The sequence below is a fragment of the Macadamia integrifolia genome, chromosome 10 (genome assembly GCF_013358625.1).
Source record: "Macadamia integrifolia cultivar HAES 741 chromosome 10, SCU_Mint_v3, whole genome shotgun sequence".
NCBI classification, from domain to species: domain Eukaryota; kingdom Viridiplantae; phylum Streptophyta; class Magnoliopsida; order Proteales; family Proteaceae; genus Macadamia; species Macadamia integrifolia.
In genome coordinates, this window is record NC_056566.1 from 29,604,494 (window position 1) to 29,619,832 (window position 15,339).

The 15,339-nt window shown below is 39.8% G+C and overlaps 1 protein-coding gene and 1 long non-coding RNA gene across 2 annotated transcripts; one reads left to right on the forward strand and one right to left on the reverse strand.

Moving 5' to 3' along the window:
* Positions 1–3,706: 3,706 nt before the first annotated feature.
* Positions 3,707–5,309, reverse strand: LOC122090819. Its single transcript, XR_006143741.1, has 2 exons — positions 4,880–5,309; positions 3,707–3,929 (listed from the first exon to the last, which is right to left on the reverse strand). It is a non-coding gene; the product is annotated as an uncharacterized LOC122090819 (long non-coding RNA).
* Positions 5,310–8,147: 2,838 nt separating this feature from the next.
* Positions 8,148–10,511, forward strand: LOC122092365 (disease resistance protein RPS2-like). The gene has a single exon (XM_042662677.1). The coding sequence runs from the start codon at positions 8,148–8,150 to the stop codon at positions 10,509–10,511; it is 2,364 nt and encodes a 787-aa protein (XP_042518611.1).
* Positions 10,512–15,339: the final 4,828 nt, after the last annotated feature.

Here is a 15,339-nt window from a genome sequence, read left to right on the forward strand (position 1 = left end):
CACATATCTGCCTGCTCCAATTGTTCAACCGATAAAGTACTTGACTAGCCCTCAGGCAATGTCAGGGACTTGGGATCCCTAATACAAACATTTCATTTTCATGATTTAAAAAAAAAAAAAAAAAAACCTAATAGAATATTAACTAAAAAAATCCCCTGTTTTCCCATGAGAGAGAGAGAGAGAGAGAGGTGAAGAAGAAGAAAATAATAATTGATTAAGGTGTTTAATTTAAAAGGTCATATCAATGAATAGGTAATTTGGTTTTATCCCAACTATTTAATATTAAAGTTGTCTAATTTCTTAACCATATGGTGGCCATGTATTTGGTTAGAGTTGTTCGCTTACTTGTTTATAGTTTCAAGTTTGAGTGTAAGTTTAGCATTGATGGTCCGAATTCGTCCTAACTTACTCTGAGCCCGAATAGGATCTGAGCTAATATTTCTGACCTGAGATAGGTTAGGGTTGAAAAACACTCACCTAGGCCAAGGCCTAAACCCAGCCCAACCCAATCTGGCCCCGAATTTAGTTTTATTTATATAATATAATTTAGGATTGTCATTCTATCATTTTATTCAAAATAATGCAATTTAGGTCATTGATTCAAATACAAAATTTCTTAATTGCTTATTTTTTCAGTGTGACCTGACTACAGAAACAAGGTCAATCAGGGTTAGCCTAAAAAAAAATTAGGACCAATTAGGCTAAACCCAGTCGTATCAAGGTCAATTAAGGATTGGGTTAATATGAACCTAATAGGATTGGGCATAGGCATGAATCCAACAAAGCTGGATTAGGCATGTGTTGATTTTTGAGGACCTAGAATTGGGTTGAGATTTTAAGAAACTCGACCCAACCCAATCATGTTTTACTCCTGGTTTTAAGAATCACAAGTGGGATGTCCCGCTCTTTAATATATTTAATGTTTTGATATTGAAAATGTAGGCTACCCCTAGGTAATGTATTTGTTGGAAAAAATTAATATACAAGTGATAGATAATTAAGTAACTTTTGATATCCGACTTGACTTTTGCTTTTGGCTTAGAACAAAGTTTTCCATTATTTGGTCGGTGAAAGAAGTCTAGGTCTTGATGTGACCTCGCTCTTTCTTGAGTCACTTGCCTTAGAAAACTCAGTCGGTTCTTACATAGATGCGGAACTTAATAATAAAGGATTGCCAAATTATGACATGTACCAACAAAATTAGTCTCCCAATTTATTCCTAAAATTGAAAAGTATACTTTGTCTCGCACCACTAAATTGCCTATATGATGGAAGGAATAATAATAATTTTTGGTAACGAAGAAGCAATAATAAATGAAGTTGGGGACTTGAGAATAATATTAGTAATATTAAGGGTCCATTTGATTTTATTTCTTGAAACAATTTTTCTGTTTTTTCGTGCTCAGAAATGGAAAAACACTCAAAAAACTATTTGATTTCTCTGTTTTGTTTCACTTGTTTTTGGAAACAGAAATAGAAATTTATGTATATTTCTATGTCTAGAAATAGGAATGGAGAAATAAGTTAGACTTGTTTTTCTGTTTCTAAAAGCAAGTGGGAGCAATAAAATTTGTGAAAAACCCGATACTTCACTCGACTTACCCAAACCCCCAATCTATTGTTGAAACTTCTTGTTATTTAAATGCGACGATTCCAACCTGGTTGTGCGAAACTCACAATTACGGATTGCCTTCATCCTTTTGAAGTTCATCTTCATGAAGCATACATGCAACTTCAACGTCATGCCTTCACTTGTGAGTTGTATTCTTACAACATCGTGCCTTCGCTCATGTCTTGAACTAGACTATATTGTTGAAAACGTTTCAAGAAACAAAAAAATCATACCTTCTTACATTTCAAAATTCATTTTTTAGCACAAAAGCGATAAAAATTGTTTCTGCTGTTTCTAAACACAGAAACAGAAGAAACAAAATCAAGCATACCCTAAGGTTGGAGATTTCACACCCTTTCACACACCGAAGACGTTGTAAATCTAAGTTTCACCCAAAAAATACGTTATATCTAAGGAGACCCACCACCTTTATATCAATCGCATCTTGCATTGTGAAAGTGTCCCACGTTAAAGCTGAAGGACCCTATTGGATTTATTGTCATGGAAGACGAGGAGGAGGAACGTTAGAAAAACCTATTCTGAATGGGTCCCACACATCTTTTATTCCATCGTGCTCTGCGGTCACCGTCCTTGACTCACCTCATTCCATCTCTCTCTATACTTTCTTAACCCCAAAAATAAGTTACAGATTTTTTAAATAATTTGAAGGTTGAATGAAATACATATTGATTAGTCATAGAAGTTAGAAATTATTATGTGGATCCCACTCCATCTGACTGAAATCTTTAAGGTTCATACATCATACACTAGTCTCGTGATTTTGGGAATTCTGCTGTTGCTAAACTCTCTCTCTCTCTCTCTCTCTATTCTTATCTTGATCTGCCCTTCCTACTCTTCTACCAAAAAAAAAAAAAAAAAAAAAAAAGTAATACAATGGAGAATATATAAATGAATTTTTTAAAAAAAATTTTTTGATAGAAATTTATTCAGATATCCGACCTTTACTCTACAGTCGCTACTCATGTTGGTGTTGGAAAGTACTCACTCTCTAAATATAGAATGGTAGAAAAGAACCCTGCTTGCACATGCCTAAACACTATAGGGTAGAAAGATCGAGTTTCCCCCGTGCTGAAGATTCTTTTGCGCACCCTCCTATTGGTTGTACATGTACCAGTACTAGCGTGCAACATTTTCTTGCTCTCTAGAGTAATATCTAAGAGAATCTATTTGGTTTAGGGGTACAAGTTTGGCCTTGTAGTTCCAAGGCCGCCTTGAGATACCTTGGCCAGGAGGATTTCATGGAATTGTCTTCTTAAATGTCAGGATGTGTAGAGCGCAGACCCATCCAATTCTTGTCCAATTCTCTATGTGTGTGCGACACTTGTGTATTTTCAAAATCCAACGGTTATGAAAATTAGCGGCATTTGATAGGTTAAAATGAGTTTGAATTTCAAAAAACTTTTCACAGCCGTTGAGTTTTGAACATGGACAAGTATCACGTGCTCAGACAGAATTGGGCAATTAAAAATTAGAGAGGAACCGAGTCCGTAAAGAACCTTCTTATACAAAAAATATCTCGATTTCAGTTATCAATTAGTCATGGGATCATGTTTACCACATCATTCTAGAGCGAATTAGTCTTAAAATTGGACCTAATTGCAATCTATCCTAGCTAAAAACCTAACGGAGCAATCTAAAATGAAAGGATCTAATCCAATCAACTACTAAAGCTTTAGTGAGGACTAAGTTTTCCTTCTCTGACCCCACGATTGGAGACTTGTATCATCATTCAACATGCACTCCTTATTTATGATGTCAAAATTATCCCTCTATTATGTAATCCAATGGTATCAATGGTCATGGCGAAGGAATTCACTATTGTGAAGGGAAACTCAGTCGTTAGAATTTTATTTCCAGAAAATTTGATTAGTAAAGATGAAGTTCTTGGTCTTCTTATAATCACAATATGTAGCTAATTTCATGAGTCAAACGAAAAAAAAAATTAATGATGAAAAAATTTGGAACCAGTCTAAAGATCTGTTTGGATATTACAATAAAGAAGCAGTTAGTGGATCCTAATAAGGAATTAAGGATTGGAGTGGTAGAATTACGTGTAGTCAATATGAGACTTACTTGGGAATACTGAGTTCTACTTTTGAAATATGTGATATAGTACCGGCTTTCTCCCATCCTCTCCAATTCAACTTTCACACATTTTTCACAGCAAATTAATTAAGTTCTGCAACTCCGCTTCAGATTGATGGCCATCTCATCATCCACTTTTCGATGGAATGTATTCTTGAGTTTCAGAGGAGAAGACACACGACACAGTTTCACACATGACCTCTATGCGGCCCTGATCAAAGAAAGGATCAAAACATTCAAAGATGATGTGAAACTGAAAAGAGGAGAGCTTATATCTGAAGCGCTCGAAAAGGCAATCAAGGAATCAAGAGTTTCCATTATCATATTCTCGAGGAATTATGCTAATTCCAGATGGTGCCTAGAAGAACTCTCCTTGATTATGGAACGTTGGGAAAAACATGGCCAAAAGGTTTTTCCAGTTTTCCTTACGGGTGTGGATCCATTGGACGTAGAGCACCAAAAGGGATGCTTTGGAGTGCCTTTTGAAAAGCACGAAGAGCGCTTCAACCAAGAGACGGTGGAAAGGTGGAGGTCAGCCCTAAGAGCAGCTGCTCAACTCTCCAAGTCCGGATGGAGCTTAAAAGATTTTAGGTAATTAATTCCTCTCGTTGGGCTTTACTGAAAATCAATTGGTCAAGTAACTGATACACCTGTGGGACATTTCAATATGTTCGTCCAATACTAGAGCTTTCTAATTCAGATTGAGGAGCAATTACTCTTTAGAAAAAGAAAAAGAAAAAGAAAAAAAAAATGTTAGGCGTGGGAGAGCATAGAGGGGAGAAGGGACCCGAACCGGACTCTGGTTGGGAAGGTAGTATAGGGAGGGTCAAAATGTTAGGCGTGGAGTAGACCGTGTAATTGTAGAGAGTGTATCATGATTTTTATATGTACTTCTCTTCACTCTTATAATGGTAGAAAGTGGACAGATGTTGGATCCTCACATGTTAGATAAGATGGTTGTACTTACAATGGATCCAATCTGTTCGTGTATATGTTTTATATATATATATATATATATATATTTTTTTTTTTACTAGAAAACAACAGTATTTTATGTAGGAGGAATTGGAAAAAGAATGAAGGAAGAAAGACCCAACCAAAAAACGTATCTACTCAAAAAAGAAAAGAAAAAAAAATAACAATTTCTATAATTAGCTTTACCTACAGAAGAGAATTCTGTGATCCATCTCACTTCAGACTTCAGAGTTGAAAATCTTTTCGGATCAAATTAGTTTTGCAACTTTGCTTTAGATTGATGGAATCCCGCACGTCATCCTCTTCCTCCTCTAGATGGAATTACGATGTAATATTGAGTTACAAAGAAGAAGAAGAAGAAACATGGCACAGTTTGGCAAGTAAGCTCTACACTTCCCTGGAGAGGGCCAACATCAAAACATTCAATGACCAAGCAGAGATCTCGAAAAGAGGAGACCAGATCTCTGCTGCGGTCATGAAAGGAATCAAGGAATCAAGATGCGCAATTATCATATTCTCGAGGAACTATGCTTCTTCAACACGATGCCTTGAAGAGCTTTCCTTGATAATGGAATGCAGGAAAAACCTTAACCAAACCGTTATTCCTGTTTTCCTCATGGGTGTTGAAGGATCGGATGTAAGAAGTCAAAAGAGGAGCTTTGAGGAACCTTTCAGCCGGCACGAAAAGTGCTATGACCGAGATGTGGTGGAAAGGTGGAGGTCAGATCTGAAAATAGCAGGTGAACTCTGTGGATTGAATTTGAAAGACATTCCTCACGGGTAATCACTTCCTGTTCCAGCCATGAGATATTTTTCTTCCTTTCATTAATACATCTCTCTCTCTCTCTCTCTCTCTCTCTCTCTCTCTCATATTAATAGATTCATGGAAGAGATTAGCTGAAAATATTGAAGCCGAAATCCTTAGGGAGAATTCTGAAACAATAAAATAAAATAAAATAAAATAAAATAAAATTTAGGGAGAATTAAGACAATAGTGCATGGCTCTTTTGGACTTTGGTGGGTGGTTGGTCTTCATGAGTCTCTTATTATTTCCTTGAACTTGTTCGCACAGTTGTTCAGGATCATATATATTTTTATAGTTTTGCGGGTTTTGCCTCCATCTAACCAATTTAAGCCAGAACGAACATGATTGTGTGAAAGGCCGAAAGGCCTATAGGAATTCCTTACAATCTCGCATCATGATGATTAAGAATGTGAATTTAAAATCTAAACCGTTTATCGAAATTGAACCGAGTCATTTACACAAAAATGTAAAATTATTTAATAAATGATTCGATTTTGGTTTTAAAACTGAAACTGTGGTTCGGCTTTAATTTTAAAATTGAAACCATTGGTAACCCATTTAAGTGAACCGTTAAATTGATTAGCATGTACGCAGTAAGTTTAAGTCATTCAATGTTAACTTTACATACATTTCAATAAAAAAAGTTTACGTTAAACAACTATTAAAAAAAAATCATATAATAATAAACAATTCTATTCAATGTTAAATTGTACTTCCATTTCACTAAAAAATTTAAAGGTAACAAATTTGTTTGGATAAAAAATTAGAAAACATAAGAAAACTGTTGGTTATAAATGCTTTTAGTTTCAATTTATGACACCATTGATTAAATGGTTCGGTTTTGATTTTACCTCAAAAATCTTGCACCGAATCAAATCGAACCATTTACATCGAAACCGAATCGTTTAACACCCTTGATAATGATAATGATGATGATGATGTTGTTGTTGTTAAGACAACAATTGTGGACAGGGTTCAAAGTAGATATCGATACTTGTCTGTTCCTGTATCGAGTATTGGTTTTGGAGCAAGGGTAAAATCGTAATAAAGATCATATTTTTGTGAAAAATAGAGATAAAGCTGACCGATCCAGATCTTTGATTCAGGTTGATACAGATCGATCTAGATCGGTACCAGCTCTAATACCCAAGAACTAAATCCCTGATTTGTGGAGATGGAGAAGGCAACAAGAATCACTTGATAAATACCACGTGGCAGGTAAAGTGGCGCAATCTGAACCATGGTTTGAGGAATCGGATTGGATCAATTGCAATCTGTTATATCGGATTGGTATTGGCTTTTATCAATCCCAATTCTTAGCTGATATCGTATTGATGGATTGATATGGACAAGGGGTAAAATAGTCAACAGTAGTTTTAAAAGCAAAACCAAAAATATTTTTATCCAATCCAAGGCGATCCAGACTGATATTATATTGGTATTGCCCTTGACCAATCCCGTTCCTAATACTGAGTTTTCAAACCATGATCTGAACTGCTAAATACGAAGAGAACACTCATAATTGGTCAACTAGAATCCCTTGCCTTTTACCTTAGTCACATGTCAAGTTTGATGTTCCATTTCCAACGTGTGTTCTACTATTTTAATACTTTAACCTAGGGGTGTCAAGTGGTCGAGCCAGGCCAGTCTTGGTCTGGCCTCATCGGGCTCTACCAATTTCTAGGGCTGCACCGTGAACATTCGTTTAACTAAACGGGCTTAGCTACCGTGGGCATGGTACGGTTAATAATCATGCCAGTCGGTCTCGGACTTTAATCGAGCTACCATAAACGGGCCTTAATCGAGTCGGTCTAAGTCGGGCCATAAACGTGTCGAACTCGATCAGGCCTATTAGTGCGGGCTTGGAATTGACACCCCTACTTTAATCCATACATTTTCAAAGGTTAAATCAAAGTTTAAAATTTTAGATAGAAACTAAATTTATTGATAAAAACAAGGACGGATAATCCTGCAAAGTCCAAAAACAACAAAATAGAAATACAAGAAAGAGAAGTTGAATCCCAAGAAAGAGACAATTGAGAATTAAAGAAGCAACTTTGATGTGATGTCTTCTCCAAGGAATAGAGTTACTGCTATAATGGGGAATGTTAATAATCATAGAGAGGTCAAAGTGAGGTTATATTTGGTAGCCAAGAAAAGAAAAGAAAAAAAAAAAGTTTAAAAAGGAGAAAAAAATAGATTAAAAAAACTATATCATTGCGTAATTATGATTTTTTTGTTGTTATATCTTTTGTACAATTTTTTTTTTCTTTTCTTGATTATTAAAAGTGCATTGTTAAAATATTTGAATCTTTATCCGAAAGGAAAAACATGATTGGGCTACTCACTAAATGAATAGATGACGATGATTTGACCAGTACGATATATGGGAGATAATACTTTTTGTTGTATTGTCTTGATTTCAGCTATGCAATTTTGGAACCATAATTTTATCTTATAATTTTTTTTCGTTTCTATTCTATTGTGGGTTCCTATTGTAGGGATGAAGAGAATTTGATTAAAAAGATAGTGAAAGACGTTGTCCAGTATACCAAAAAAAGAAAGCGAGTGACAAGGCCACATTGTCCAGAGCCTGTGATAGAGGAGGAGCCAGCCGAGCCAATCGAGATCCAACAATCAACTCAAAGCATGTTGCAACAGATGCTTGATTGCATAGGTGATCCAGAAATTGGCATAATTGGGATTTATGGTATGGGGGGAGTTGGTAAAACCACTATGGCCAAACAATTAAACAATCACTTCGAAAAAGAATTTGCCAGAGGAGTAAGGATACCTTTTGAGATTGTGATAATGGTCACAGTGTCTGCCACTCTCGACATACGAAGTATCCAAACTAGTATCGGGAAGCGCCTGGGACTACAAGATAAGAGAAGGGATGCATTGTTCAAAGCCCTAAGGAAGAAGAAATTTCTTCTAATTTTGGATGATGTGTGGTGCGAATTCAAGCTCGAGGATGTTGGAATCCCTCACCCAGTTCAACACGACAAAGGGAGCAAGATCATAGTGATCAGTCGGAATCAAGATACCTGTTCTGATATGGATGCTACTAAAACAATAAAAGTGAAGCCATTATCTAATGCAGAGTCGTGGGAGCTCTTTGTGAAAAAAGCTGGTGTACATGTTGCTGTTGATCATATAAAGTGCTTTGCTGAAAAAATTGTTAAAAGGTGTAAGGGTCTTCCCCTCGCAATTGTCACTGTGGCCCGCGCAATGGCGAATCGACGTGGAGTTGAGGTGTGGGAGAATGCCTTAAGGGAAATGAAGCATCTCCGAGGTATGGTACAAAAAGTATTTGTCCCTTTGAAATTCAGTTTTGATAGTTTAGAGAATGATATGCTAAGGAGATTATTTCTTTACTGTGCCTGTTTCCCTGAAGACTATAATGTAGAGGTAGACAAGATGTCAAATTATTGGGTGGGAGAGGGTTTAGTAGACAAATTGGGGAGTCTGATAGCTGCTAAGAATAAAGGTGTGGATCTGATTGAGAGCTTGAAAATTGCTTGCATGTTGGAAGATGGAGAGAGAAAAGGAAGTGTGAGGATGCATGATGTGATGAGAGAGTTTGCACTTTGGATTACGTCTTCTTCTTCAGAGTCTGATGGTAGTACCAAGTTCTTGATAAGGACTGATAAATCAGTTAAAGAGGTACCACAGGCTCTTGAGTGGGTAGATGCAACAACGGTTTCACTATTTTATACCCAAATAGATGAGTTGCCGGAGTTGAGAGAGACATGCCAAAAACTAACAACTTTGCTATTGAGGGTGAATTATGGGATCTGCACTATTCCCCCAACAAATTTCTTTCAACACATGTATCATCTTAGGGTACTTGATCTTTCTCGCTCAGCATTGAAATCTCTCCCAGATTCCTTGTCATGCTTGGGAAATCTTAAGGTGCTTACATTATGGGGGTGTACTCGTTTGAAAGCATTGCCTGCATTGGGAAAGCTTAGACAACTTCAAGTTTTAGATTTGTATGGGAGTGATGAGTTAGATCAGCAAATCCTCGGAGGATCTGAATGGGTGGAAGGTGTGAGTAATTTAAGATACTTGGATGTCGAATATTCCACAGTTACTATTCCAGAGGGGGTAATTTCTCGTTTGCACAAATTGGAGGAATTGAGATTGTATAGAGCAGGAAATATAAAATGGAGGGTGAGTTGTGCTCATGAGGAGGAAGAGAGGGAGAGAAGAAGTATTGATGTGAGGGAGTTGTCCCACTTGAGATCACTTTCCATTTGCTTCAAAGATATCATTATTTCTGATTGGTTCAAACCTTTGGGGAAGAAGTTTACAAAATTGGATCTTACAAAATGCAGAGTAGTAAAAGAATCAAATGCTCTACAAGCTCTGAATGAATCTCAAAATCTAAAGGACATAACAATTGAGGATTGCCCAGGTGTGACATGTGTTCGAATTGCTCCTGGAGAAACAATATTAATAATGTGTGAAGACTTGGAGGTGTTGTTGGATGCAGTGGAGGTCTACCACCACCACCAATATTCTTTTATTAATAGAACATTGGAGCTAAGAAAATTGCCAAAATTGAAAAGGATATGTAGTGGTCTTGCACCACTGAATTGCTTTGTTCAACTATCGGACATATATATAAGGCAATGCAATAGCTTGAAGATGATCTTCACCAAGGAAATGCCACGAATGTTCTACAACTTGGACAGACTTGATGTTGAGGGTTGTGAGAGAATGGAAGTAATAATTGAAGAAGCAAATATTCAGGAAGAAGAAGAAGTCATCATCTCACCCTTCCCAAGACTAACGTATTTAGCTCTAACTGACCTACCAACACTACATGACGTGTGCACAAACCACATCTTGCGTTGTCCCCTTTTAGAACAAGTGTATGTGAGAGAGTGTCCGAGGTTGAAGAAGGATCCTCTCCGTATACGGAATGCGGATGGTTTGCTTGTCATCGAGGGAAGTAGCTGGTATAAAGGCTATAAGGTCATGGAAGAGGGAATTCAACCTAGCTAGCTAGCTAGCTTCTCTTTAATTTGAGCATCACATGAGTTTTAATTTATACTTCTCTGTAATTGCATTATTGGGTGATTTGGGTCTTCAATTCTCAGTATCTGGGTTAAGTGTAAGATAGATACATCTTCATTGCAGTGTACTTGTAGTTCTTTTATTTTATTTTTCTTCCATAGGGTATGCAAGCCCAACTAAGGGGGCAAGGAGAAGACCTATGGAAGGGTCATAAGGGGCCACACATCTTGATTAAACTGTGATGGATGCCGTCAGAGGGTATCGATCCACTGACTAAGCCTTAGAGCATGCACATTGCCCCATTCTATAGAGAGCAGTGCCAGACCACTAAGAGCAAGTCTGGCTCCATTCTTGTTAAGCAATAAATTACATCTTTTTTTTCTTAGAGGAACACTCATCTACGCATGTATATATTGAGGAATCGGAACGGATCGAATAGGAACAAGCCAACGTCGATCACGATTCCTGACCAATCCTGGTAAGATATTAGGTATCGCTGTAAGGATCAGATATTCGGTCCGGATCATCCGATCCAATCCGAACCTCTGCACTATGAGTTATGACTTATGAACCCAGAAAACGAACCAGAAGGGTTACTTCCCCGTTACCCAGCTTTCCAGGCTCTTCTATTATTATTACTTTTTGTCTTTCTATTCCAAAGTCCAGAACGGCGAGGAAAGGCAGTTTTCTTACGGTTACTCTCAGTTGTTTTTGCTCTCACCTCAGTCAAATTTTCTATGATTCGACGTTTTTTTTTGTATTGTGTGATTTGGGTTTTAGAGTTTCAGGTTGTGATTGATAGTCATTCTGTTCCAAAAATGACGTTTCATGTTAAAATCAGAATTTCTAGTAACCAATATTTCCGTTATAGATTGTATAAATCACATTTTTCTGTTTTCCTCTCTCAACTTCATTTATTGAACATGTAAATATTTTTCTACCACAATGCAAATCCTATGTAGCTGAAATTATTGGTTGTGGTGGGTGAATTTCACAATAAACCATTACTTAATCAGTTAGATGTACCCAAAAAAAAAAGTGATAGCCAAAGCGGGATGAAAGGCTAGCTTGGTGGGGCCAGAGGGAGTAAATCAATATATTAAAGAAAGAAAGTTTTGGGTTCAATTTTTGAACAGACTTGACCTTACAATGGAAGTTAGGACTCTCTTTTTCTCCTTGGCAGCAACAACAACAGCCTCAACTCCTTGCAGATTGTGAACATTAAATGCTCCGACAACGCCTGTATTTTATCATGGGCGATGATCCTCTGCAGCGGGTGTGGTGGTGTGGTGAGGATCCAACGGCTGAGACGACATTGGCACATGCCTCGATGCCGTGCCGGCCATCGAATCCTCGCCACACCGCCACACTCGCGGCAGAGGATTTTTTTGTTTTATCATCTCCACATTCTTCATATAATAAATTAATATTAGATTAATTTTCAGCTGCCCAGTTAAGCTTAATCAAAAATCATATCAATATGATAATTGAACAAAATGGGCATATATCAAATGTTTGGAAAAAATCAGCAAATTTCTCCACTCAAAAAGAGGCTTGGCACTAAAGATCTCCCCACCCCACCCCCCTCCCCAAAAAAAAAAAAAAAAAAAGGTCAACAATTGGGTAACCTCAATGCATCTTTAGATATGGATGAACAACAACTTATTTTTTCTGAAAAATGTGTAAGAATGAGCATGGGAGAGGTAGCAATTAGGGTTTCCCACAATGTGAAGGATGATGATAGCGATGGAGACCATGAGGATATTGATGCAGTAAATATTGACCAGCCGATCTTCCTTGCAACTCCTGATGTTCCAACAGATCTACACAGAAGAGAAATAGGGGAGAGCCAAGCTGACCTGACGGGGGACTCTCCAATGCCTAAGTCAGATATTTCCACAGCAGATACTCAAGAGAGTTTTCAGTAAAGAAGTGATCAATCCCCCATGATGGAGGCTTACCTTGTTATTTATAGGCTGCTGATGGAAGGAGAAAGAGGAACGTTTGTGGAGAGTCCTGCTTGGCATAGATTCCTTAAGGAGAATGGCTCTACGATTATGGGAATATTCTGGATTCCAGGGCATATTCTGGGAACATTCCTCTCTTATCCTGAAGGCACAAGCCGTGAGAGGTGTGGATACCTTGGTGATGTGAGTGGATTGGCTCCTGCCTCTATAATCAAGGGTCACGTCCTTTGAATGTAGGAGTGGGTGTGTGTACGTTTTTGGGCGCCTTATTTGATTGTGCCGAGCCAACATGGCAGGTCGGCCTGTGGAGGGACCGAGGTGGTAGGTCAGCCTGTGGAAGGACCGAGGTGGCAGGTCGGCCCGTGGAGAGACCAAGGTGGCAGGTCAGCCTGTGGAGAGATTGAGGTGGTAGGTCGGCCTGTGGAGGGACCTAGGTGGCAGGTCGGCTTGTGGAAAGACCGAGGTTGCAGGTCGGCTTGTGGAGAGACTAAGGTGGCAGGTCGGCCTGTGGAAGGACTAAGGTGGTAGGTCGGCATATACGCTTCAGTCGTGCTGAGGATGAGGACATATTTGGCCTCATCACCAGCCCCCTGCTCTAGCAGTTCAGATCGGTCTGCTAGAGCAGTTAATTCGATCTCGATTTTTGTACGAAGTGAGCTATTTTTTTGGGGTGAAACGTGCTGCTTCTGCCGCGTGTCGCTCCACCGTTATTTCACCTTGGGCAAGCGAAGAGGCCACTTTAGGTGGCCGCTAATCTTGTCCAGATCCAACCGTTCATTTTTTACCAATTTTTCCTATAAATAGGATGCTCTTCTACCCAAAAAACTTCACGTTTGTGCGAGAAACCAAGTTCGATCAGCTTGCTCCTAGCTTTGGTGAGGTCATCCTTAGAGTCACATCTTAGCTCGGCTTCGACAGTCTGTCTTCGACCAGCTCATCCTTCAATCAGTAAGTACCCGTACTATGATTTTGACCCGTTGTTCTTCTACTCAACCCTCCATGTTTCCTAGCATCGGTCCTAGTGATCCTGGCATGGCGTCTGACCATAATTCTGACTCGTCCAACCAAACTCCTTTGACGGTTATGAGGCCCGGGGAGAACCACCCGGAGTGCCCCATCCCTGACCCTTCGTCCTCTAGCGACAATACTTTAAGCGGTTCAGGTTCTAATAGCAGCTCAGGCTCTGGCAGTAACTCAGGTTCTAAGTCTGTGGAGGTGGTCTCGCCTATGACTGACCTGACTAGGGTTGATCCGGCTCGATGGCCCCAGTTTAGCCCCCCAGTGCTGCGATGACGGGCACTTCAGTGGCAGGGCCATCAAGGGCTGAGGCCTTTGAGGTAGGCCAAGCAGAGTCTGAGGGGGAAGGCTCCGCTTCATCCTTCGGTGAAAAGAAGACTGCCATCAACACCCAAAGCATACTCATGCCCAAAGTCCTAAACTTGATCCAGGATCGGTACGGTATTCCCGATTATGTGTTGATGCGCGTCCCTGATGAAGACCAGCGCATAGACGCTTCTGGGGATGAGGTGGCCCTCTATGATGTCGCCTTGCAGAGCGGTCTCAAGATTTTGGTGCCCGAGCTAGTCAGCACGGCTCTGGAGTACTGGGGTCTCACCCCAAGCCAAATCACTTCAAACTCCTAGTGCATTCTTCTTGGCTTTGAGGTGTTCGTCTCGATGCTAGGCCGAACTGTGACATTGGAGGTCTTCCACAAAATATTCTTGGTGAAGAGGCACACCTCGGGGTGGTACTACTTTACCAAGAGGGACAGGGAAGGTCCTTACAACGATCTGAAGATGTTCATCAACATGCCCTCCTTGGTGAAAAAATGGAAGGAGAGGTATTTCTATATGGCAATGGAGGGGAACCCCTTCAATAGCAGCTGGGCAAAGATCACTTTCTCGGTGCTAAATCGAGCTCTAAAATTATCCGTGGTCGATCTCCAAACCTACCAAATTGTTTGGGCGGGGAGGCTTTGGACGTCCGGATGCTGTAGGATGACGACTTCCTCTGAGAGTGGGAGCTGAGTGAAGTCCCCGGTGAGGGTCTAATCGAGTCCGGTCATTTTTTTTGTTCAACTCGGTATTTGTACTAACTCAGGTCGGTTCTTCTTTATTTTACAGTGATGAGCATAAAGTAGACAACAAGGCACTTACCGCGGTGGCGACAGAGGCAAGGAAGAAGGAGGCGGCCTGAAGAATGCAGAAAAGGGTAAGGCCGTGCTAAGCCTAAGTCTTGGCAAGAAGACCGTTCCACCCCCTGGCGTGGATCACAAGGCCCCGCCAATTAGCGACCTGATGAAGGGGAAGGATGCGCTCCAAAGTGAGCTAGCCGAGACTCAAGATGCCAGCAAGAAGAAAGAGGCGGAGCACACAGCTTGGATTGTTGAGCTAAATGAAAAGCTAGAGGCGAACGATGAGACCTTTGCTAAGAGGTGGCTGAACTCCTTAAGGGGGTAGCAGGGGCTAGCAGTGATTGGTGGATATCAATGTTGCCTCCTTCAACGCTGGCTCGGACAACACCATTCAGTTCATCCTAAGCAAAATGCCAGACTATGATCTATCTGGTTATGAGTAGCGTGTTTTGGTCCCCACTCCTTCAGTGCAGCTCGGTGGCCAGGTTGAGGTTGGTGAAGAGGTCAACCATGCCGACCCCAAGGACAACCAAGCGAAGAGCTAAGCCCATGATCCAGCCTGCTCCCCCTAGACCAGCCCCCCAAGCCCTATAATTTTGTGCTATTTTTCTTCCCTTCTCTCTTTCTTTTTCTTTTTTGATGTAAATGTCTCCTTCGGGAGTGATGTAATTTAGGGGTTTCTACCCCTCTTTCATGAATGATAAAATTTTTCTTT

What these genes read in the sequence shown, in the direction of transcription:
- LOC122092365 (XM_042662677.1), top strand. Translation starts at nt 8,148, where the DNA reads ATGTTGCAACAGATGCTTGATTGCATAGGTGATCCAGAAATTGGCATA.